Here is a 26,666-nt window from a genome sequence, read left to right as displayed (position 1 = left end):
AGTGCAGGTCCTATGGGGTAATTAGGGTAGGTGTGGTTAACAGTTAGGGAAGTGTGCAGAGATTTAAGTGGCTTGTTGGCATGGGAACCTGCCACAAAAATCTTCGATGGTTGATGGAGTTCTTTTATTTATTTTGTTTTCTTTTTTAAAGGCAGGTCTCGACCCAATCTATCATGATTACTGTATTAAATGTGCAAAAACATAGAATCCACACACGCACATCTCTCTCCTCTGGTACATTGCGGTTTACCATGATGTGTGTAAGTACAGCATCAGATTTAATGATAATACCTCGGTGAAGTTATTAAACGTTAGATTTGTGTCTGAACATGTTCTCGTGGCTGTGCTGACTGTACCTGTGCTCGTTCCTCAGGAAGCCAGCACAAAGTATAACTGTGGCTTCTCCCACTAAAGTTAGACTGCTTGTCTGGCTGACTGGTCTAATTTGTGTGTGTGTGTGTGTGTGTGTGTGTGTGTGTGTGTGTGGTGTGTGTGTGTGTGTATATATACTGTAAGTGTGGTTGTCTCCAAAGAGAGACAGAAAGTAGTTATTAACAGATTAAGGCATTTCTTGTGAAAAAGAGGAACTAGTGGATTAGTGCTGAGAAAGAAGACCTCTCCATGCTCTTTCATGCATGTGAACCTCATTATGGTAAGAAGTTGGGCAGTATGTGTGTGAAGCTGTATGCAAAGCACTTTCATATCTGTCCAAGCTATAGGAGAGCTTCTTACTCAAAAACAAGAATAGCCTTTGTGAAAAGATTGATGTTAGTTTTCCAAAGTGGAAGAGTCTTGAGACTCTGTTGTGTTTAAAGACTGGGAATTAGTAATCACAAATGGTATACTCAGAGGCTGTGATCATAACTCTCACTAATTCCTAGAAAAATCATTGTGTGTTTTTACGAGATGTCATAATGATTCATTAGGTCAGAGGCCTTCTCACAGAGAGACGCAACAGTTGTGTATTGAGGTGATCGGAGATTGGTCTGTGTGGGGGACGTGCCTCCTTGGACGATCTGAGGGGTGAGGACCAATTCACCACTATGGAACGCTTAAAGGTTGCAATGATACTCCTGGGGATTTGGGAATGAACCTATGACCCTTCCCCTTTGTGTGATTGGTCATGGTAAGGGTTGACTGACACTGGGGCGGGAACAGGAGAATGTGGACCAACTCGCCTGAATGACTCATCCAGAATCATCAAAAGGCTTCAAGTTCTCTTAAGCTTCAGTGAGAAACACAGCACTGACTGTAGATCAGAGTGCAGGTCCTATGGGGTAATTAGGGTAGGTGTGGTTAACAGTTAGGGAAGTGTGCAGAGATTTAAGTGGCTTGTTGGCATGGGAACCTGCCACAAAAATCTTCGATGGTTGATGGAGTTCTTTTATTTATTTTGTTTTCTTTTTTAAAGGCAGGTCTCGACCCAATCTATCATGATTACTGTATTAAATGTGCAAAAACATAGAATCCACACACGCACATCTCTCTCCTCTGGTACATTGCGGTTTACCATGATGTGTGTAAGTACAGCATCAGATTTAATGATAATACCTCGGTGAAGTTATTAAACGTTAGATTTGTGTCTGAACATGTTCTCGTGGCTGTGCTGACTGTACCTGTGCTCGTTCCTCAGGAAGCCAGCACAAAGTATAACTGTGGCTTCTCCCACTAAAGTTAGACTGCTTGTCTGGCTGACTGGTCTAATTTGTGTGTGTGTGTGTGTGTGTGTGTGTGTGTGTGTGTGTGTGTGTGTGTGTGTGTGTGTAGGCTGAGGGTAGGTAGGTGAGCCAGGGTGGGGAGGAGAAGATTGGTCAGGCTACCGCTGTGGGCAACAAGGCGCTGCTTTCAGCACTCTGCTTCACCCCCTCACCCATCCCTCAGCCCGCAGAGTACAGGACTTTGGGACAACACAACAGGCACATAGATCTGCCTGAGGCTTGAGACAAACTTTTGCCCATGAGTGCATTATTAGAACTTGATAACAGGTACCAACGGCACCATGCCCAATGAAAGTAGCACAAAGGTCAGACATTTTTTTTCTCCTCCTGGTTCAACTCTAAGCTGTGCAGCCCATGACAAATGTGCAGTAGTGTCTCTTTTCCTGTTCCTGACCCTGATAATTGGATTGAATTGCCATTTCATTTCACTTCATTCTGCCTGACATTGAGTTAACTGAGCTCTTGTTGGGAGCGGGGTTCTTTGTTTTACCCTAACCAACTCGTAGCAAATGACATATCCGTCCCATCAATTTTCAGTTGACATGGAGCTGCAGTAGTTGTTGCCAGGAGCAATTAAATGAATGTTTTTCATATCTATAGTATATCTATAGTAGCTATTTTTGGAAGTCAACCTATGTGTCAGTGTCATCCATACTTGTTGCCATTTTTTATGCTGTTTTCATGAATGTAGCTTGGTAGCTAGCTAGCATTGAAAAAAGATGGCATCCCTATTCTGAAGCCAACAGTCTAAGCTCTGACTGGTCGACTGTTTCTCTAACCAGTGTTAAACAGATGTCAGTGGACAGACCTATTTAAAGAAATGTGAGATGTGGGTGGTGGGTGCTGATTCAGAGGTCTTGAACCAGGTTAGTTCCCAACAGTTTGTACCAGACTTTACACTGAGATGACAACATGTTCATAAAGTAGCTTTCCGAGGCTTTGAGAAGGTCTTGCAGATGTTAAAGCTGTAATATTCAAGTTCAATCAAGCTAGCTTGAGCACGATATGAGCCAAGAGCTCCCTCCCCTGAGTTTGGCCTTCTCTGATTGGTTTGCACTTCTGCCAATGACTCTGGGTCACGGAAGGCTTTGACAGCGTATCTCCACATGATGTTGTGTTTTGGAACATATTTCAACTAAATTCTGTATTTTTTTTTTGTATATCTTTGTGGTTTAAAAATACCCTTAGAAAATAAAGACATGACTTTGCATGCAGTTCAAGATATTTGGTCAAAAGTTTCATCGACATGTCTATTATAATAGCTGTCTGTGGGGAAAATTTAGGGATTTGAATTGATAAGATTTTACCAATACCAATGCCATTATCGATTCTGCTTATCGATCCATTTCTTTATTGATTCCCTTATCGATTCATTTCTGTGATAGTTTCTAAAGCTGTGGTTTAATTACGACAATGCAACCAGGCAGCATCAGCATGGGAGCCAGCCAATCAAAATGCACTAGATGAGCAGAGAGAAAGCTGTAGCCCCCTTGTCACCCCATAGTAGGGTCTTTTCTGCTGTAAGAGAATAAAGCTCAGCTCATTCATTACAAGTGTGAGTGTTGCTCTCACTCAGGCATAAAGACGCAATGGGGCTGTCTGTTTATTCAGGAGCCTCTTACCACCACATGCCAAACTCTCATTCTCTTTCACCACTGGCAAGCTCTCTCCCTCTATTTTTTCTCTCCCTCTGTCTTTTTTCCCCACTTCTCAGCCCTTGTCTCTGTTTATCTTTCTTTCTGTCACTCTCTGCATAAGAGAGTGCAGAACTGTAATTTGTTTTTACATCAAAATTGCAAATTGAAAGGGAGCAATTTTAAATTGCAACAACCACAATTTTAAGTAGGCCTATGTCTTGCATCATTACCAGTGTCTTAAGATGAAGGAGGTGAAATTTATAGTTGGTGACTGTTGGTTTCGTCAGCTATAATGATATGGACAGCAACTATATGCAGCTGTAGCTAATTCATGTTTAATTTTGCAAGTTGGCCAAACAAAATTAAAATCTTGACAGTGTTGTTTGATTAATTAAATGACAATCTTTACTGCTCACCCAAGTTGGTAGAGTCAAGAAAGAAAAACCACTCTGTATGATTTTCATGTCTGAAAACGTAAAGGATAGAATGTTTCTTTCTTCCTGCTCAAAAAGAAAGTGGTGTGGTGGAGTCCTTCTTTAGATCAATAGTTGTAGTCTCACATCGAATTCAGACAGGTAGCTCTTGGGTTGCTCGTTAGTGGTAAACGACCAACAGCGGGCAGAAAGTGAACAGTGGTTTAAATCTCTCAGTTACACTTCAGGCCACATCATATCATTGGTTTCATGTTTCAATCAGCCCAAATACTCTGAACCGGGACCTCCAGGATTCAGGGCTGAGAAGAAAAATAACACTATAACACCACTTTTGATTGTATTCGAAAAAAAAATTGTTGCTATGTTAGAGGAATAGTTTGACATTTTTGACACTATCATGTCTGTACACTAAGTGTGAAGCTACAGTCAGCAGCAGACTAGATCACTAATCAACCCACACAGAAAGAAGAACAAATTGCTGTTTTATGGGGGTTTTATCTTGTCCAGGACCAGTTGCAGGGCAACCAGTGGAAGAACCTGCTGGTATCAGCCATGAAATGGTCCGACACATAACTCAAACCTTATTTCCTGAAATGTCCAACTTTTCCCTAAACGTTAAGTTTATTTATCCCTGATGAACTTGTTGAAAAGAACCCTGGGAATGGTCAGAAAAAATTCAATTAGATATTTTCCTCAAATTGTTCAGCTGTTCTCTCTATATACTTTGCCTCCATAGCTTGTGTGTACAGGTTTAAATGTCAAATAGCATTTGTGTGTTCATCCTTGTTCTCTCCTGAAATTATTCCTCTGTGTATTCACAGTCTGAACTGCATTTATTTTCTCTCTCTCCCTCTTTCTCTGTCTGTCTGTCTCTCTCCCTCTCTCTCTTTCTTTGCTCCCGAGTGTAGATGCAGCTATTTGCCTACTTGTCCCTTTTTCATCCCTGAGGTTTGTTGAGGCTTGTGTCTAATTTGGTTTCTCACAGAGATTGAAATAAACTAGGAGCAGTTTGAGGCATTTTTACAGGATATTTGAACTACAAAAATGAGGATTTTTTTTTTCCTTCACCACCTCGCAAACATTTGAGAAACTGTTGCTGCTGCTCTGGTAGCCCGCACTCTCTCTCTTTCTCTCTCTTACTTAAGGACAGTCGCCAAATCTCCATAACCAATGTCATAAACTGTTGACAGAGAGTGTCAACATGTGATAGAACAAACTAGCAAGTAAAATGTCTGTCTGTCTCACTGTGACACTTGTGCCAGGGGCCTGTAACTGTACAGTTACTGCTATGACAAATTTTATGGTTCTTCACTTGTGGCAGAGGTGTTACATAGTTCTATGTAGCGCCCACGGATCATGTTTTCTGAAATATTCAATCAATCAATTTAACAATACAATTTATTTTTTTTTAAAAATCAATCTACATACCAATAAAAATATTTATTAGTCCACTGTTTCAACATACACTCTGATATCAATATTTTAGTTCTAACGTGGACCTTTAATATCAGCCTGTGTAAGTGTGCATTAGAGCATTGTATACATTTGTCACTGTAGCTCGAGCTCGCAGATTGAAAGGTTTATTCATGTGTCTCTGGTAACTCTGCTGCTCTCCTTCTGAAATCCCACTGAATTCTGTTTATCCTCTACTGTTTATGGCCGTTTGCCTGTTTGTCCTTATTTCCATATGTTACACAGTGCACAGTGTATGTTTGCATGTCTGGCGGCGGTGTCCATGTTTAAGGAACCTAGATGTTTCAGGCTCCTTGTGGTACATGCAGTAGCATAGCACTCAGTTAGCGAAGCAGCTGTATTTTTCCCATGGACCAGAGGAATTTCAGAGACAAAGTAACACAATTAAATTCCCCTTAAGCCTGTTCAACAGCAGACAGTTTTTGTCTTTAATGAGCTTACACTGCTTCATTCTCTCAGCAGCTATAATCTCTGATTTTGGACATATTCCAGTACTGCACTCTCACAGCCCCTCACTACAATGTGTGTGTGTGTGTGTGTGTGTGTGTGTGTGTGTGTGTGTGTGTGTGTATGTGTGTGTGTGTGTGGTTTCAACTTTTGGCTGGATTGCAACTAAACAATTGCTTCTTCTTTCCCCTTCTGTGTGTGTGTGTGTGTGTGTGTGTGTGTGTGTGTGTGTGTGTGTGTGTGTGTGTGTGTGTATGTGTGTGTGTGTGCATGTATTGGTGTGTATATTTGCTGTGGGATGCAAATAAAAAACACACCAGTGCTGTAGTTGTGTGTTCTTTTCTTTGTATTATCCTTCATCCTGATCAGAACCTCAGTGGTTATGTGTGGTTTCAATCAGTTCCAGTCATTACTGAGCTACTACTGCGTTGTCTCCACTGACTCCGCTCTGCTGAACATTATTCTGCTCAGTTGCTCTTCACCTCATCTCATTGTGTCTTCTTTCCATTTCTCTACACTCTTATCTTTATGTTTTTAGAGATGAGTCAGCAGGCTGTGAATATGCGCACCCATTTCTTTTGTGTTTCTGAATAGTGTGCTATCAAGAAGGGCTGCAACTGCAACGATCATTTGTATTAATGATTCATCTTACAACAATTAATCAATTAAGAATTCAGTCCATAAAATATTGAACTACCCTTCACAATTTCCAGGAGCCTGAGCTCAGTAAATGGCAAAATTTCTTATTAACAATAAGCAAAAAGCAGCTCAATGCAGCTCAAAGCCATGACTTTTCAGCATTAGACATAGTTGCAGCTGAGCATTCTTTTGCTATGTGATGAAATATTGACTTCAGTAACTCATCTCAAGCATTTTGAATGATGTTTGCTCATGTCTGTCAGCATTGGGTGAGGGCACATATGTACTGTATGTCTTTGCCAAAGGGATGTACACATCTGAGACCTCTTTTCGTACACACAATAACACACACTAATACTCCTTGAGAAGTTGCTTCTAAAGGAGAGTTATAGAAGCTGTAGAGACAGGCTTGAGGTGGTTTGAAAGGCAGCAGGTAAACTCAGTTCAGCTCCCTGCTCTCTGTGAACCAACACTCCCCCTCAGAGATCATACCCAAAGGAGCAGCAGGCTGCACTTCGCCTCGGGTGATTCAGGATATGTCACATGATTTGCCTGCTCATATAACTGGGATGTGTGTGTGTGTGTGTGTATGTGTGTGTGTGTGTATGTGTGTGTGTGTGTGTGTGTGTGTGTGTGTGTGTGTGTGTGTGTGTGTGTGTGTGTGTGTGTGCGTGCGTGTTGGTGCTGTGTTTATGCAAACCATTGCCCTATGTGATCCATATGTTTTTGCTTTAATGGTTAACTGTTTGTTTACTAGGATACTGAAATTCCTCTGCATCACCCCTTTAGGGCCACTGACACGTGTACATACACCAAACTACAAGCACACTTACACACACACACACACACACAAACACACACTCATACACACTCAAGTATGTACAAACCAATACACGTATTCACCCACACGTGTAAACACACAGCCAGATCTCTTCAGCGGCTCTTGATTGCTCTGGTCTGATTTGAATTAGAGGCTCATCTTTCTCAGATCTCAGAAATGGCTCTGAGGTCGAGCGGTTTGGTGGTTTGATGCTGATGCCAACACACAGTTGGTTGAAGGCCTGCTTGGATGGCACTAGGGGTTTGGTGGGGATGCGTTTAGCTCCAACAATCGTGGTTTTGAACGTTTATAGAGTGAAAGCTCTGACTGAGTCACAGGACCTACACACTTTTAACCCATAGTACTCTGCGGGCAGCAGAAGTCTAAATGAGAATACATAGCAGACTATTGAGGGGTTCAGCTGAACAGATGATTGAACACATATCCAGTGGGAACGTGCAGGTGTTATACAGATATTCAGACACTAGGTATAAGTATTTATTGCATATCTGTAACATTAATTTGTCCAACAAGGGCAGTGATAATGTCTTAATTGTTTGTCACACTTCCAAGGAGTTTGCACAATTGCCGTCTTGCTAGTTTAACTAAATCTGTATTTCTCAGATCTAGTAGTAATGGATTCTTCTTGAAATGGTTGTTGTGAAGTCATGGGACTTTACATTGAAGAAGTCCTTTCCTTTCCTGAAGTTTGCTTATTGTGGGCTGTTGTGTGGCTTTGATAATGATGTAATTGCCCCTAAAAGCAGCTTCCAGAGTATGAGAACAAAACAACATGAGAACGAGGAGGAGTATAACCGATAAATGCCACCTAAGGCGCTTTTTGTTTAAATCATATTAACTGATCTCAGTATTTTCAAAAACCTGCCAAATGTCGTTAGTCATATGTTGCCCGCCAGCACATGGTGGAATATTAATTCTTTATGATCCATCCTCAATATTATGATAAAATGGATACCAGCTGCATAGAACAATGGGTGATTAAAGGTAACTGATTGATCTTGATGTGTTACTTGATTAGTCATTAAATGATTAGAGAAATATAAATATAAAATAGAAACTAAATATTTAAGTGGATAATTTCAAATACATGACAACATGTATGGCTGGCTGCCTGGGTCTGTGGATGGAGTTACATATAGTACACATGTTTGTATGTAGTGTTTTTCACACAGAGTCTTGTCCAAACTAATTATAAGAAAGTCTAATAAGAATGGAGAGGTGAATACATAATAATAGACAGGCATATATACTGCATGACATAAATCTTATAATACACACACATATCTCCAAACTAGACATTCGGCAGTGTCAAGGGCAACAATTCTCACTAGTGGCTTTCATATCTGAGGCAAGCTGATTGAGACTGATGGATACAACATGGGCTTTAGAAATGGCTTCCACATGCAAGACTCAAACATCTGTGTGTGTGTGCGTGGGTGTGTGTATATGTGCGTGTTTGTGTTTGTGTTTGTGGGTGGAGAGAGCTGGTATTAGATATAGGAAGGTAACATGGAGTACATATGATTTATGTTGTGTTTGTGTACAGGAATGTGTGTGTGGGGTTTTGTGTACCATGGTCTAATAGAACAGAAGAGCAGGAAGGTCTTGTTTATCTCTTCTCAAACATTACACAGAAATCCTACCACACAGAAATGTCTGCAGATATACACATACACACACAAACTCATGGAAATAGGCAAAATGCAAACACAAATCCTCCGATGCTGAAGACACTGGTCCTTTTCATTAAGGTGAGACCACCTTACATAACCAAGTAGTTTTGATATGCTTTGTTTTCTCTGAAAATAAAGATAGTGGTCTTTCAGGGAGGCTGAGGATGCCGGGAACTCTTGAGGATGTTGTAGAGTTATCCAATTGAGCTACACTAAATAATACAACACAAATTACATTACCAACATGTTAGTGATATATTAAAGCTCCACAATTTCAATATATAATCCTCAATATGTTTTTTTATTTAGTTACCATACAGATATTATTTTCATTCATCAAATAGTATGTTATGATATCTTCCTCGATATTAAAGAAAATATTGTGACAAATAAAACTCATGCTGAGCTGATACAGTCAAGTGCTTGAGAATTTTGTTTGGGTATGTATTTTACAGGAATAATTAAGAAAAAATATCTCACAGATTCATTTGAGTTGGTATGTCCCAATATGAGAATTTTACCATAATTTGATTATAGGAAGAGACAATTACTAATGATATTGAAATATAGTACTACAGTGATATCTTAGCAAATCAGAACGAAATTGGTCCTGTCTTCAGGAGTTAAACTAACTTCACTTCAAAGTGTAGTTGTATGTAAAATACACATGATGACATTTCAGCTTTATTTAAAAATGTATAAGTAGACAGCTCAGGCATGTGGATTGATTTTGTAGGTGCATTTTGATTTAGCATCCAGTGAGATCAGCTGATGATCACCTTGTTGGTACTAATGAGTTCATTTTCCTGCTTGAACCTCCATAAGTACCATGTTTGCTTCTCCTCATGTGTTTCTGAATAAAGCAAAGTGTTTCTCTAACTGCTGTATAGATACATGTCCAAAGCATCAATACAGTGTCAGTGCAGTAGTTGTATTTGGACAAACAAATATCAGAATCAGATATCTAGATTCTACCAACTACTCAGCTCATCTCTTGAAATCACTTCTTTTTTTTTATTTCACAGAATTATTATTTTGCGTCTTTGCTTTCACTTTGCCCAAAGTACTGTGCTTACTTATTCATTCAGCTCCTACAGCTGAGATACCTTATATATTTAGCTGTAAAAGTGTGCATTAACCTACAAAGTTATGTTAAATATGTGAAGGAATTTATCTGTAAAAGTGAAGAGGGAATGTGAACTGGAGGGGAAGAGTATGAGAGGCAGGGGACAGGAAAGAGAGGACAGATAGAGAAGTGAACGAGAGTGGATAGAGTAAATAAACATAGCCGGGAAGTGTTGAGTCCACGCACAGGACGTGGTTTGGTTTGTGTGTGTGCATGCATGTGTGTGTGTGTGTGTATGTGTGTGTTTATCAAACCCAGCTGGCTCCCATTTGCCCAGGAATGAGTCTGCACCTCTCAGAGGCCCAAGCCTGCTTTGAAGGCCTCTGTGTAGTGTGTGTGTATGTATGTCTGTGTGTGTGTGAGTAATAACGGCTTCATTAGAGCACTGTGTGGTACCGGTGAACACATAAAACATCCAGACGTATATACTGTATGTATATTATGTGTACGTCCTCTCATGTGTTCATTTTAAACACACATACACTCTCAAACACAAACAGACACCCACGCACACAAATCCCACGCACACACACTTAGACCCACACAGATTTCAGGTTTCACAAGCATGCACATAGACCCCTAAACACTCCCAAGGGGTTGGATTTAACTGCTTCCAGATGCAAGTTCAGGAGAGAGCACACACCAACACATACAGACAAAATCTTCTGCTCTGTTGAAGTCAGCACAACTACTCAGTTTAAATTAATTAAGTGCTGGTGGATGGGAAATGACATGGGAGTAGACAAGTTTATTACGAGTTGGAAAACAGCTTGCTGCTGATAGCTGATAATAAGAAAGAAAACTGGGAACCTGAATGACCTTCAAAATAAACTTGACATAAATATAAAACATTGTGGTCTCATAGACAACTGCTCTAATGTTTTTTGTTTTTTTAACTGTGTATCTGCGTATTTGTGTGTTTGTTTTGCAGATGTGGTCCACATATATACTGAGCCCCTCATATTAAGGTCAAATGGCACCCCAGAAAGGCTGCTAAGCAATGATGGAGACAATTGTAACAGCAGCTTCTCACACTCGGAGCTTACAACACCAAGCAAGAGTATCACATGTGAGTAAATAGCACCCTCACACACACACACACACACACACAAACACACACACAAATACACACACACACACACATGCACACACACATAGAAACACACTCGCAGAGAAACTGGTGAGAGTTTTATTTCCATTACCGATCACCGGTCTGATGAGTCACATTGTCCTGACCTTTAACAAATACATTTGCACACCCTGAAGAAATAGGTCGGGTAATCATACACACAGACAGAAATATCTACATTGTCAGCTAAGTAGGTTAAGTTTCTGATTTCTGAACACAAGAGAGTTTGCACCCAAATCTCCACACCTTTCCTCCTCTTTTCCACTTTCCTCTGCATTTTATTCTCTGTCTGTCTGTCTGTCTGTCTTTGTTGAGACTGAATTGTTAGACTATCACCATGACAACGCTAGGTGAGTGTGACTGGCACTGTGGATTTTGCTTCCATTACTCAGTCTCCTTTAATTATTCAAGGTTCATTGGACATCTTGGCATCGGTCAAATAAGAATATATCCCCCCAAAGTCTCAGATTTGATCAATAGAGAGCCGAAGTCCTGATGTCACATCGTGGCGAGCTTCCACTAACTTCTGAAACGCAGTGCGACCTCTCGTTGAGGATTTCTTTCATTGGCCTCGCTGAAAAAGTAAAATGTGTTTATGGGGTTTACTGGCCAATTTCTAAAATACAGTGAATGAGTATATACCCATTTTGTAATAGCAATTGAAATTGCTATTAGAATTTCAGTCATTTGTATTTTAAACAAAGTAATATAATTTTTTTCTTTTCAATTCATAAAAACTACAGCCCCCATCAGCGCAGCAATGCACATATTATACATCACCATAACTGTTTCTCCTTTATCTCCCACTCCTACCATCCCAGACACTCAGCTGGCTCCAGTCAAGCATGTCATGTTTACAGTCTTCGGCTTGTGGGAAATGGTGTTTGTTAATGGCTGTTTCAAACAGAAATATTATATTATTTTAAAAGAAAACTTACATCTCTGTCCAGACAAATGAAATGAACCCCTGATCATGCAGTTGAGCATCAGGGCTTTATAAATGTAAACGTCTGTGTCATTTTTGGACAAGGTTTTCTTATTGGTGTAACAGGACCCAGAATTTCTTTCACTTCATTTGATGTCAGTGTTTATTCCATCTGCGAAACTAGTTTTTTAGCCAATCCACCCTAATATTGCTTCTAATTGTTGTAACATCAAATAGCTTGCTGGCAGTGGCACTGCAGTGAGAAAATTGCAGATGGAGAGATGACTGTGTCTCACACTGTGTGTGCTTTACTTACACCCAGTTTTTCAAGTCTAAACTTCTTCCCAAAATCCCCAGCTGTCCAATCATTAAGCTCCCCACTGGGTGTATCACCACCTCTCCACCTCAATTTGCTGGTTAGGAGCGTCCAACACCTGAAATTTCTCTTCTTCCAGAGTTATATCACCAACCGCCACCACCCATTTCCCTCCCTCATATTACTAGTCTAGTGGTTGTGTGTCAGCCAGAGACAGACTCTCTTTTACTCTCCTTGATGTGCAGTCGCTCCAGCCCTCTGTATCAAAGCCAAAGGTTACGCAAGTACACTATGTCATTACCCCACCACGTATATTTGTCTTGCTTTCACTCTGCTTTGAAATACATAGAATCTTGAGCTAATTCTTAAACTAGTTCTACTATGTCATTTATTCACTTAGCAGACCAAGCTCCACAATAGTGACACCCACAAAACTGTAGCTACGTTGTCTCGATGCTTAGCCACTAACCCAAAAGCACAGTAAAAATTTTAAATGCTCTAAAGTGGCCTAAATCTGTCCTTCCTGTCATTCAAAGAAAAGGAGGGATGGTGTATGTGAATGAGTGATAAATGAAAGGAGGAGCTGAGGGGTGAGAGGAAGGTTGCGTAAGCTGACATATAGCATAAGCATGTGTTAGAAAACAATGAGCGTTTTTCCTGGAATCCATGGCCAGCCACGGGTGACATGCACAAACACACAAACCTGCGCCATCATAATAGCTAGTTTGCGGTAAGTGAAAAACCAGCAGTTCACTCAGGAAATGGATAAGTAGGTGAATGCAGTGTGTTTTGAGCTGAGTAGGTGTGTGAATTGTCTGCTGTCTCCATCTATGTTTGTGCCTCTACCTGTCCTGTCTGCTGCATGTGTCTATTTCAGGCCCAGGATGGAAGACTGAGAGGTTTTCGTCAGATTTTCTCTCTCTCTCTCTCTCTCTCTCTCTCTCTCTCGTTCTCGCTTTCTCTCAGCTTTATTTTACATCCCAATAAAATCTATGAAACCCACCAGCTCCATATGCTGTGCAGGGAGGGTTATGCAACTACAGTAGGGTTGGACAAAATGTACCGTCATGCACACCAGTCCTCACTGGCTTTCCATTTGCCTTTATGTGCCTCCTCCCTTCGTCCATAGCTTCCTCCCACTACAACTTCCACAATCGCACGTGTTCACGGGACTTGAACCACAAACTAAACGGTGTTAAGTTCTAAAATTGATCCCTTTCTCAGGTGAGCACAGACAGCTTAGCCTGTCTGCATAATTATAAGTCTGTCTCTTTGCTTTGTTTTTGTCAGTGTGAGTTGGTTTGTCCGTTATAAGACACTATCAGCCTGCTTGCAGTTTAAATACGGTCTGTGTCATCTGCAACCGATCAATCAATTATCATCTGTTTCTCTGGATACGTAATGAGTGTGAGTGCTCATTACAAAATAGCTGCGACTCAGGTCTGTGGTGAGGTCATGGCTGTGTGACATCTGTGAATGTGTGTGTGAGAGTGTTTGTGAGTGAGAGGGTGAGCAAACAGAAGCAAAAACAGAAAATTCTTCAGCCCGTATGTTCTGTCTCGCAGTGATGACATCAGAGCTGCAGTATGTGTCTGGCTCTGGGCCTATGACAAGCTGTCTGAGAACAATGTGCAGAGAAGGCTGTTAACATGTGTGAGTGTCTGTTATGACCTGAATCGAACGCGCGCGCACACACACACACACATACACACACACACACAAGCACACGCTCCCTGTCAGTGATGTCATGACCACACTGCATTCTTTGACGTCACAGTCACAGCAGGACACACATGTTCACAGATGTTTAACCGCTGACAACTCTTTTGGACTCAAAAGGAAACAATGACACATGCATTCCATCACTGACAGGATCACAGTAGCTTTTATGACATTTCCACTTTGTTTATTTTTATCAGTTTGAGAAATTTTCACCAAATGAGGTAAGCATAAAGGAAATAGAAGACAGCTCCTTTTTTTAATGCATGTGCGAATGAGGGCATGAAAGTGTGAGCAAGGGAAATGCTGAGTGGAGCTGTTTGTTATTATCTTGTCATCAAAGGGGAGGAGTGTGCAATGTGTTGTTAATGGGAAATCTAACAGAATTGTGACACTGCCTTTAATTAGAGACCAGTCACTGTGCTGAAACTGTTTTCCATCTCTGCTGCTCGGCATTAATTCTCTTCAGACTTTCTTTCTTTCTCTGACTCTCTTCATCTCTTTGTTGGTCGCATTTAAACACTAAAAATTTGCATTTGCTATCACTTAGATAACGATTACATTGAGTGACGTGATGGAAAGTAGGGCTGTGTTATGTCAGGGGTCATGGGTGGATGAGGTGGTTTCAGGGATTAGTGTTGCTGCGTGTCATGTTGTTCTTGCATGTTGACTGTCTTTTCCTCTTTTCTTCAAAATATAGGCCTAACTCTATCCAGATATTTGCACACTGTTTCCATTCATTTGTCAGGTGAAATTCACAAAAATGAGTCAAATGTTGCAAAAAATAAAAAAGTGAATTAAGTGTTTTTCCGACAGCTGGGTTGAAGTGAATAAATTGTGTTTCTGAATGAAAAAAAACACACACACACACACACACACACACACACACACACACACACACCACACACACACACACACACACACACACACACACACACACACAAAGAGAAAAGTAGAAGTTTTTCCAGAACTTCCAATATTGGGCAGGTTGTTGTCATGTTTCATGTTTTCATGCAAACACAAAAACAAAGAAATGTGCTTGGCAATTTACAAAACAAAAAATCCAAAAGTCTAAACCTCATCCACATCTGTGTTTTTTCTGGTTTAGAAAAGGCTCTGCTGAAAAACATGTGCAGGCACGAATACATCAGTCAACTCGCGATCAGTCAACCCTATCTGCTGCTGAGATAGTTTGATCATATTAAGGCTTTTGTATGTAAACACTCTACAGGTGGTTTAGTATACTGTGAAATGAATTTGATTTGTTTGAATTTGAAAACCTTGAAACTTTCACAGTGAGGCAGAAACAGACCAACATATACTGGCAACACAACGTGAAGCATTTCTATGATCATTTCAGGTGATGACTCATTCTGTAATTCAGAGTTGAGCCTACCTGATGTTGAGGCAGTACCTCAGGCTTGCCCACCTGTTAGATCACAACTACTGTTTCTTGTTAGAATAATAACACTATTTGGTTAATACGGCCACCATTTGAGGAAAGTTTTGGTTATTTTCAATTTTGACTGACGGTTAGCAATCATGGTGATTGATTGGGTTAAAAATTTCCTCAAATACTTAACTGAGACTTTGCCACTCCACTTTACTAGAAGTACAGCTCTCTAGTACACCCTCAGGGGCCACAACAAGTTCCAACAACTGAATCTCACACACAATAATAATGACAATGAGGTCAGACCTACCTGTTGTACTGTACCTCTGCCTTTGCATTCGTCTGTAGCCTAAAGGTGGTTTTTGTGATAGTGCATATTATTATATTGTATGTTCTGTGAGTATGAAAAACAAATCTTCACATTAGCCTGATTTAGTTACAAGTAAAGTGGTGGATTATTTACAGGCTACCAGGCTACCAAGAATGACAAATAACAAACACATATAATGAACATAGCAGCACCCACTGGCGCCAGTAATCCATTAAAATCATCAGTTTTATCCACACTAATAGAATCAAGTATACTCTGAACAACAAGTGGAATCTGCTTTAAGTCATTCTTGCTGTTATTCAATTGACAAATACAACGTAAAAAGGATTTTTGGTTTAAATACTGTAGTAGTACTGTAGTACTGTAGCAAAAGTGGAAGCAACAGAAGTCCATTTTTCCACTTTTTAAATTACAGTAATCCGTGAATGAAGTGATAGCCAGATGCATTAAAAAAGTCTGTGAGAAATGCAACAGTAAAAGAGGATCAAAATGGACTTTTATAACTGAAATGATGTAATAAGCATCTCTGCAGGGGTAATGCTTAATTTGAATGATGGGATACCATAAGCTGCTTTTTATGTGTTATGTTAAAAGGGCTAAGACTGACTTGAAAGTAGAATAAACATTTATTTTTGGCCAAAGTTGAGTCATGCTTTGTCTGGCTTACACCTCATTTTGAGGCAGTAGTCTTTAAAATGCTGTCATGTGACTTTTTCAATGTGGTGAGTGGGTGCATCTAAGCAAGCCTCATTAACGCCGTAGTGTTGGTTGGAGCACTGTTTAGCAGCCAAACATGTGGGAAATCTCACTGAAAACTGTTTTAGATAACATTTTACAACACCAATTTATCATTTTCGTATTTCACAGTTTTTAGTGCCTCACACTTAGGCTTTGGGCCACAGTTAAAAACAACACTAACTATGAAGAAAAGCCAAGAGGGGAGTCAGAGGGTAAGCTGCTTCTGGGAGATCTGGGTTGAATTTTAGTTACTTCAGAAATGTTTGAGAAGATTTTGACATGTTGCGCAAATATTGTGAAACTGAACTATTTTGTGCCACTCAAGCCAAGGCCACACTGAGATACTTTGCCTCTGTTCTGTTGTGCTTGAGAAAGGGCAAAAGCATTTATTCACATTTGTGTATAGTTGGTTAAGGAGCCAGATTTGTGGGTGCATGTATCATCCATCCATCTTCTCTCCCTGTGTTGTTTGCTTAAAATTTAATATAAAGCACATTTGGTCTGATGAAAATGCAATTTCTCTGCATCTTCATGACTTTACTCTCCTGCCTATAGTTCATCACTTTCAACTCTTTAACCTACAAAGACAGACAAACAGTGCCAGAGGAGACGGTCGGATAGAGCAGCTGGAACACAGACAGACACAGCTCAGTCATTCTGGTGACTCATTCCAGCAGAGGATAAGTAGAGAGAGAGATGAACAGCACTTCTCTGGTCTGGGAGGGAGGTGTGTAAGTACAGGGTAGCTGAGAGACGCCAGGAGAGGAGAAAGAGGTTGAGGGTATGTGAATCTGGGGTGGGGGGTGTGCTGCTGTATTCAGCTGATATGGTGACTCACTCCTGCTCACTCACTGGCCAAACACATCCGCACGGACGTACATACACACATTATACCAGGGGTCACAGGACCCCCAGTAGATTACACTGCTGTGTTAGTGCCACACACACACACTCTGTGGTTTCCCAGACTCATCATGTTAATCCCACAGTCATTTGGCTCTTTATTTGCTGTTATTTTTAACTAGCTCCCACTGCTGAATCATTGTGTTTATGAGTCACACCCATGCATCCTCCTGGTCCAAAAATGCACAAGCAGCAGCCCATTTCTTTTACTTTGTTCTCTCTGTTTCTCACTCCATTTTTCTCCCTTACTTTCTTGAACTCAGACAAAGGGACCTTGTGTTTTTTCTGTCTCTCTCTCTCTCTCTCTCTCTCTCTGTGTGTGTGTGTGTGTGTGTGTGTGTGTGTGTGTGTGTCCACACGTGTTCTTGCATGCATATATTTGTGTGTGTGAGTGGGCCTAACCTCAAGCTCTGTTTGGAGACAGTACTGACTCCCCGTCTCTCTCTCTCTCTCTTTCTCTTTCTCTCTCTCTCTCGCTCTGTCTGTCTGTCTGCCTGCCAGATCCGCCTATGTACTGTGTTCACACACACACACACACACACACACACACACACACACACACACACACACACACACACACACACACACACACACAAAGTTTGAATTTCTCAACAGCTCCCAATCCCCTGTAGGACAATACAAAACTAGAAGGAATACTGAAAAATTGTGCACAGCATCCCTCCCCTTCCTCTAATCCCCTTCTTCTCGTACCGACCTACATCCTGGCCAGCTCAGGGTGTTAAAATACAGTATTGTGCAGAGGGTGAAAAGGGAGTGACCAGAAAGAGAGACAAAAAGGGAGGACACAGAAAGGGAGGAGATGGTCTTAGGGAGTCAAAGAGGAAGAGAAAGAGACATAACACATGAGAGCAGCAGGTATTGACTTTTGACATACTTTAGCGGAGAAACTGTGGCTCCTTCTCACTCGCCCTGCACACGCATGCACACACACACACGAGCACACACTGGCCCTGCAGCCTGCCAAACATCTGGAGCAAAGTTAGAAAACGCTGAATGAAAGAATCTTTAATAACACTGGATTGGTTGTGCGACCGAGGCCATCAGCCAATCAAAACAGGCCTGGTTGGGTTATCTGTCTCCGAACGGTTATCGAACAGACGCTTTTATTGCCAGTCGTGTTTCATAGCCTGAGCTCAGGACCACACTCTGTTTGCCTCTCAGTTCAACTTTGTGTGTGTGTGTGTGTGTGTGTGTGTGTGTGTGTGTGTGTGTGTGTGTGTGTGTGTGTGTGTGTGTGTGTGTTTGTGTGTGTGTGTGTGTTTTATCAGAGAGGTACAGAGTTTCTGCTTTGATTTTCTGTGGGTCTGTTGTACTCTATGCGGCCCTGTTAAGTATCACCACACCTTTCCACACCATATGCTTTCAGGTCAAGAAAATATTTAGGGCTTCAATAGGATGGTATTAAATACTACCATAATATATAAAAACCAGGCTTCCATTTTATTCTTCTTTTCAGGGTGTGTGTTTGGTTTGGCAACGAAGGTGTGCTTTTCTGCCTCCTCCTCTTTAGCGGAGTAGTTAGTACTCGGTACTGCTTAGAGGTAAATTATACCAAGTGGTATAGTGAGCCAAGATTAACAAATCTGCATGTGCTGAAGTGTTTGTGTTTGTAGATACCGTATATGGTATATTGTCTCAAAACTGCATGGTCTCTTCCTGCCTCACACTCTTCATTTGTCTTGTCTTTTTTTATCCTGCAGTCTCTTTCTGGTTGTGTAAGAGTCTAGACAAGTAGGATCAGGGGTCAGCTCAGTAAACACATGGCTCTTCCCATGAGCTATTGCCTTTTGGGTGGGCTTTGTAAATGGACTCAATTTCCCAGGGCCTCCCTCTCCATGACACTGCATCAGCACAAGTATGCACACACACTGAGAGGGGCCTCAGTTGTGCCTCACAGCTATCGATGATCAGATGCATTATGCACACAAGTTGCTGAGCCTGCTCACACACATAATATAACCATTTAAATCACATTAATTTATTTTATACAAACATAATATCGCTGTCTATCAAAAAATTTAAAGGGACACTCCAGCGATTATACACTTTGGTTAAGTTGAAAGAATCACAAGATACAGATTAAAAAACAGAGTGGTCAAAAAATCCTTACAGTCGCCACAGTGCAACTCAGTTTTACCTGTTACTAGACCCACCCTGCCTGGTAAATGTCTTTAAAACTCCAAGTTTGTAACATAGGCTTTTTGCTTTTTGCAAAAAATTTGAAATTTAAGCCCAAGCCGAGATCTACTCAGACTTTAGAAAGCTTCAGAGGACATTATCCAAGTTTTGTTACCTCTTTATTGGTGACATCTTGGACAGTGTTCAACTGAGCAATGCAGTACATGACAACTAGCGATGAAAAATCAGTTATGTAAATAAACAGAATGTATATGTATTTATGTACATATATTTACGTTTTCCAGCTTCTCAATTGTGAGGTTTTACTGTTTTTCGCTTGTTGTGCACTTGGACTTTTGGACCATTTGTCTGAAAAAGCGATTAACTGCATTCAATGAGCAACAGATTAATTAATAATGAAGACAAACACAACAGGATGAAAATGGGAAAAGCCATACAACATAGTACAATAAAACATAATAAATACTTTTTTTATTTTTTTATTTATTTGGATCCCCATTAGCCACTATCAAGGTAGCCAGGTACCACTCAAGTAAAAAATAACGCAAAACAATGTAAATTAAAATCAAAGACAAAAAAAGGAAACAAGAAAATAACAAGTAAGAACAACAGTAAATAGAATAGAATGGAATAGAAAGCCTTTATTGTCATTGTCCAAAAAAAGATATAAAATGAAAACTACTAATAAGAATAATAATAACATTGACAAGTTCCACAGTTATCCAAAGTAAAAGTGAAACATTTGATACAGCTAAAAAAACAAACAATAATACGACTAAAAACAGCATACACAGTAACCGAAGACTATCTAAATGTTCAAGGTTATTTTGTCTACTTCTTGTATTTATATGATTCAATTCAATTCAATTTTATTTATATGTGAACACAATAAGAGAAACACCAAACACAATTGATCTGATGTGAGGTGAATAATGAAAAATGTTCATTGTCTTCAGGCTGCTTTAAATGAATGTAATTTCTTTCCATCACCAGCTCAACCAGCAGCCAGGTCCACGCCCATCCAACACACCCAGCCATGTCGGACACAGCCCAGCAGCCAACTACGCAACGGAGCCCGGCAGCACTCACACACACACTCCTCTCACACGCACTGTTCGCATCACACGCACACGCCGCACACGCATACACTCCAGTCCAACGGGGTCAGGAACGGGGGCCCTCATCCTAAGCTGGGCTCCCTCCCAAGAGGGGGCTCATCCACCTCCTCGTCTTCTTCGGCTGGACCCAAACACACCAAGAAATTGCAGTCCAACCCCTCCATCACCTCCCAGAGCAGCAAGAGGAGCAAGAGCAGCTCCAAGAGCAACAGCTCCCAGATTCCCACAGAGGCACAGGACGGTGAGATATAGATACTGACAGGGGCAGGGGCAGGAGGAGAGGGAGGGATAGGTAGCAAGGTTCAACAAGTTTTTTTCCATTTGTCTAATCAGAGTAGAAGATCAGGTGTACTTTCCCTTGGCATATTTTCTTTGACCAAAAACCAACAAAAAATTGAACTCTCGGTTCAGTTCAGTACTTTTACCCATTTTGAATTTGCAATAAAATTGCATTTATAAATATTTACCGACTGCAAATGCCCCGAACTGAAAACTGATTCATCTAAAAACCAAAGGAAAAATTCATCAAGCTAGAAAATATCTATTTATTAACCTTGTCATTCCCACAATCACTCTGATGAGCAGTCCTCTGTCATGGCTTGAGTGGTTGTGTCAACATTTGTGTCTTTAAAGTAGGCAGGTTAGATCCACTGCATTTGAATTGTTGAACTGTTATATGGTGACAGACTCAACAAAGAGGAAAGTGGATATATGTGGTAAAGATAACTGACTGATTACTCACGGGCATGTGGTAAGACCAGGAATTTGTTTATTTTACTCCCTATTAAAAACCTAATGTCATAAGTCAGTGTGCTAATGCCATCGGGACATTGGCAGCCCTTAGTCTCTGGCCTGCACTGAAGTAAAATGTTTTCTTGTAAACTAATTATGTCATCATGATTTCTGACCTATCACACTGACTGTAAAGCCAAACTCTGATCAACTCAGTTAGATTTTTTAAGTTCACTTTGCTTCATTGGCATGGTGTGTAAATATGTTTCTGTCTGCCTTTCCCCTCCAGACTGCTGTGTTCACTGTATTCTGGCCTGTCTCTTCTGTGAGTTCCTGACTCTGTGTAACATCGTGCTGGACTGTGCCACCTGTGGCTCCTGCGCAGGCGATGACTCGTGTTTCTGCTGCTGCTGTGCGTCGGAGGAGTGTGGCGACTGTGACCTGCCCTGTGACATGGACTGTGGCATCATTGACGCCTGCTGTGAGTCTGCAGACTGCCTGGAGATCTGTATGGAGTGCTGCAGCCTTTGCTTCTCCTCCTGAGGCCCCAGCCACCACCCTGGGGGCAAAGTAGATGCCTGCTACTCACTCTCACAAGCCCAGGAACAACTTCAGCCAGCATCTTATCGGAGCTGAGAAGCACTACATGCAGTCTTTGTTTCCTGGGCTCTGTGCTTGACACTATATTGGCTGGCCTAGTTGGCTCCACAATATGTCCAATGTTTCTTACAGGGTTTGCCAAGTAAAAGATGTGACCTAATGCTGAGAGCAGTCACTGGTGAACTCTTCCTTCCTTTATTGATCAAACGATGGGACAGTAACTTCCCCTGCTTTGTCTTTGCTGTTGGTCTATTGCTACACAGCTGGCTGTATGATTTCCAGCTGTGGTCCATGAGAGTTTGCCGGGCTGTGCAGCATCTAGACCCTTACTGAACAAGCTATTATTACAATGGAGCCCCTTGTGCCATCTGAATGACTGGAGTTCTCCAAGCATGAAAAATGACCTCCAAAGGCAAATGAGAAAATGGCTCCATTTAACCGGATTTTAGTGTTTCTGTAGATAAGAGCAGCAGCATAATGGGAAAATGGACGCTCAGATCTCAGTAGCAATGTAGTCTGTCCTCCTGTCCTTGGCAAGGTTAAAGTCTTCCAGTCTGATTGCTTACAGTGGCCTTTACAACACACACAGCCCAAGTGGCGGATGTTGAATTCACCGCTGTCTTTATCCTTGTTGCAATGTACAAAATAGAGAAAACAATGGTGGCTTGTGGCAATATTACAGTTTTTGTTTTTTTTTTTTTTTTTTTTGCTAAAATGCATCTTACTTAAAGGACTTACTTAGAGAAAAATCGTCAGAGCGTCACGCATCAGCCTGGAGATGAGTCCCATTAAATGAGTACTGTAAGTGATGGACATCACAGAGCGAGTGGTTGATAGCATCTGCAGTGGACATATTCTCTACTCTAACATGTGAAGGGAGAGAGTTCTTAATCAAACATCTCTCCTCGCTTAATGTTTCACATCTTGTTTACTTTTACATTTTCTCGAGGGGCTTTGACTGTATCCAGTGAATTCCTCCTGGTGTGATTGGTCAGAACTGGTAAAGGACTGGTAGAGGATTGGAAGGCATCATCTCCTTTTTTAATACATTTCATTTTCCTTTTGTCATTCTAGCTATGTGAACAAAAGGCCCTGGCTTAGCTTAAGGCCTGAATTTTCAAGTAGATTCCTCGCCTTTACCAAATCTCTATTAATCCTTGTTTTTGTAGATTTTAGTTAAGATATTTGCATTTCTCCTCTAATGTGAAAATCACATTTCTGTGTTATCAGGTTTTGCCGGGCTCTCTGTAAAGCAGACATTGCTCAACATCTAATTTAATTCCTTGAGTGAAAATCTCACAACATTATGCTAAGTTAGATCCATATGCTCGTAGTATGAATGGTACGCTTTTGATAACAGGCCCGCACTCTCATATGCTCAGACGCATACCTTCTCCAACCCAATACCTCTTGAGATGTCACCTAGATCTGTTGTGCATTTTAAAATGACTTGATACAAATCTCTCTCCTCTCTGATCAAATACTGTTTGTGCAATCTTTTTTTCTTGGAAATACCAAAGAGTTTTCCTCTTACTGGACCTTAGTTTCTAGACCTATAATTACTTGTACATAGAAGGGTTTTTGCCCTGCTAATATGGCTGCGGTTGATTAAACCCTATTTTAAGGGCTGATATCTAACACTGTTGATGAATATACGCTACGGCTGTAATCAGCCTGATAACACAGAAGCAGAGTATGCAAGTTTTGGGAATTCAGCTAATTAGATAATATGACTCCTCGTGTCTGTTTATATCAGATTGGATATGTTTCATATTTTGGAACTAAACTGAAACAGATTCCTGGAAAGCCCTGGAAAACAATGCAATTCTTTACAGAACTGAGAGATTTATGAAGGGAAAACTGGATTTTATACTGTTACGTATAGAAATTATAATAATGTCACTTTGTTTGAGTTACAAGAAATTCTAAGTGCAGATTCTGATGATGATGCTTCATCTAGGGACATGCTTTCTGTCACCAGACCAACCTTGTCCAAAAAAAAAAAAATAGGCCTACGTTGTGATAAATATCTGCGGTGTGTGTGCGGGGTTAACCCATTTAAGTTTGAAACAAAATTAATACTGCTTTCTTAACAACACACGTTTGTTAACAACAATCATTGCCAATAATAAAAATGGTTTCATACCACTGGAATACAGTTTGTACATTTACATAGCTACAGAGCCAACAAGCCAATATTAGCATAACTGGTCTCCAATGTTGACAATGGCACGGTTACTCTGCCAGTGTTAAAATAAACAGTTCACCTTGCTAACATGCAAGTTACTTGGTTAAGCAAGCAATAATATAAATACATATTATATGTTTCCTACTGGCTCATTTTACTGCTAAAACAATAGGTTCACTGTTTTTAATCCAACCCAGTTGACATGTTGTTTCCTATCACTTATGACCACAACCTCTCTCCAGCTCAAGTTTCAAGATTCTTACCACTCTGCTGTAGCCTCTCACTAGGCTCAAACAGATTTGATTTGATTTTGCTCAAATTCCTGCTGTAGATGGAAAAATAAAACCTACCTGTAATACAAAGCATGGCTTTACAACTCTCTTTTTTTTTTTTTTTTTTACCAGTAGATCATTTAAACATGTCTGGCCCTCCTGTGAGGTTCCTATTTTCCAAAAGTAACTTCACCAAGAGGTAAAAATTCTCCTTTTGGACTGTAAAGTGCAGTGAGAATGTGCAGCGGAGTGGTTAGGCTGTCAATACTAAAGCTAGGTTGTGCTATGCGACATAAATCATGTGAAACAACATTTTAATAAGGTCTGGCTTGAAAAACAGTGAACACATCATTTAAATTTAATTTAATGGTATTGGAATAATTTTTTATGACTTAGTCATTAAATACTATTTTATGTCTATACTGAGAAGTGCTGCACAAGTCATGGAGAACGCAGGCAGTCTGGAGGAATAGAAAACACTGATTGGTTGGTCTGGAGATAGAAGACACTGTCTAGACATAGAAAGACATAGAATCCCCAGATGAACACTGGTCTTGCGCTTCGATTGTTTTCTGGATTTTAGAGATGATTTGGTGATGTGGATTTGATGTTGTGTTTGTACCAGGCAGGCCATCATCTCATTTCCAGATATGTCTCATGTATTCAGTCAAGGTATCACAGTAATACTGGAAGAAAACACAAGTTTACGTTTAGTATTATCTCAGTATTATCAGTATTTTTGTTAGAATTACCTTGACCACAGACATTTCTAACCGTTGACTTTTGTAGATTTATTATCTTATTATGAGATGGAAGTTGGATATTGATTTAAAGGGCTGGTCACCTCTGCCTGTAGTCTGAAAGTTATCCTAGCCCAGCTGAATTTTTACTAGACTGTAGTCCACTATAATGTCATTTTGTTTACACTACCCCCATTTAATGTCAATTTGAATTGCAGTCCTGGAAGTCACATTAAAATCTCTTTGTTTAATACTGAATAAACAATGTGAGATCCAGGCTACATGCATCATTCTGTCTTTTTTTTCACACAGGCTCCAAGCTTATTACATTATGGTTACATAAATGCTCCTGCTGTACTGTAGTCTAGTCTATAATAAAACTATATGCAGCATTCCTATGAAATGACTCTAATGACAACATACAATTATTCATATTCCTCATCACCTCAACAGTGTACAATGCATGTCACAGAAACACAGACAGGTAAGGTGCCATGCTCCCAGGTGAGCTCTGATGTCACAAAGACACAGACAGGTGAAGTGCAGAAGGTGGGCAAAAGGTGAGCTTTTTAAAAATATATATAATTCAAAGATCAGTTTGAGCATCAGTGTGGCTCTGTCATGAAACTCTTGAGCTGTGTCGCCTACATGAACAAAATGAAAGGACAGAGCTACAGACTCTCAGGTGAGATCTGAAAATGACTCACGGCAGAGAGTTGGTTCAAACAGAGCAGCGAACCACATACAGGGTTTTAGACATCACATACATTCATTACTTTCTTGTTACATTTTCTTGAAAATCTATCATGTCAAGATTTCTATTAATTAAAGTTAAATTAAATTTTTTTTTTTAATCACACTCAGGTAATATCAGCAAACACATATTTAATTCAAGTAAACTTTCTGCACAGTCAGGCTCTTTATGTGTATGTGTGTTAAATGTCAACCACCGAAGATAAAACCAAACCTACACCCTTACTGACATTTTGAGATGCAGCTTAAACTATATTTAAACATCTGACCTCTCTACCTGCGCTGCGATTTTTGTGGAAAGCTAAATGTATCCACTACAAACAAAGAGAGAACACACTATCTGCAAAGCAGTAAAGCATCACTACTCATCATCACTTTCTTTTCAAATTCCTCTCACTTTCTTTGTTTTCTGTGCACAGAAATTTTAATTTACTTACAGTTCCAATGATGAGCTGGAGAGATCAGTTTTCATGGCTACTTGTCCTTTCTTTACCCTCATATATGACAGATGTTTTGCAGTTGATTTAAAACTGGATAAAATTTCTTTAACTATAGAAGAGTCTCACCCCATCTCATGTGAGAATTCATTCTTCAAAGTAAGCAAACTTTATCCAGCACTAGTCTTAATTAAATTTTTAGCAATGTGGTCTAATAAAGGAAA

General features: G+C 40.3%; 1 protein-coding gene across 2 annotated transcripts in view; it reads left to right on the top strand.

Moving 5' to 3' along the window:
- The window catches only part of mdfi (MyoD family inhibitor), a 28,946-nt gene extending 3,416 nt beyond the window's left edge, over window positions 1-25,530 (top strand). For both annotated transcript variants that reach the window (XM_056365088.1, XM_056365094.1), the window contains exons 3-5: window positions 10,920-11,057; window positions 20,596-20,961; window positions 21,742-25,530. In XM_056365088.1, coding sequence (XP_056221063.1) covers window positions 10,920-11,057; window positions 20,596-20,961; window positions 21,742-21,995 — 758 coding nt within the window. In that variant the 3' untranslated portion in view covers window positions 21,996-25,530. The remainder of the gene's footprint in view (window positions 1-10,919; window positions 11,058-20,595; window positions 20,962-21,741) is intronic.
- Window positions 25,531-26,666: the final 1,136 nt, after the last annotated feature.

This window comes from Seriola aureovittata, chromosome 2 (assembly GCF_021018895.1).
Source record: "Seriola aureovittata isolate HTS-2021-v1 ecotype China chromosome 2, ASM2101889v1, whole genome shotgun sequence".
Classification (NCBI taxonomy): Eukaryota; Metazoa; Chordata; class Actinopteri; order Carangiformes; family Carangidae; genus Seriola; species Seriola aureovittata.
Note: the sequence above shows the minus strand (reverse complement) of the source record. Positions and strands in the feature narration are given on the sequence as shown.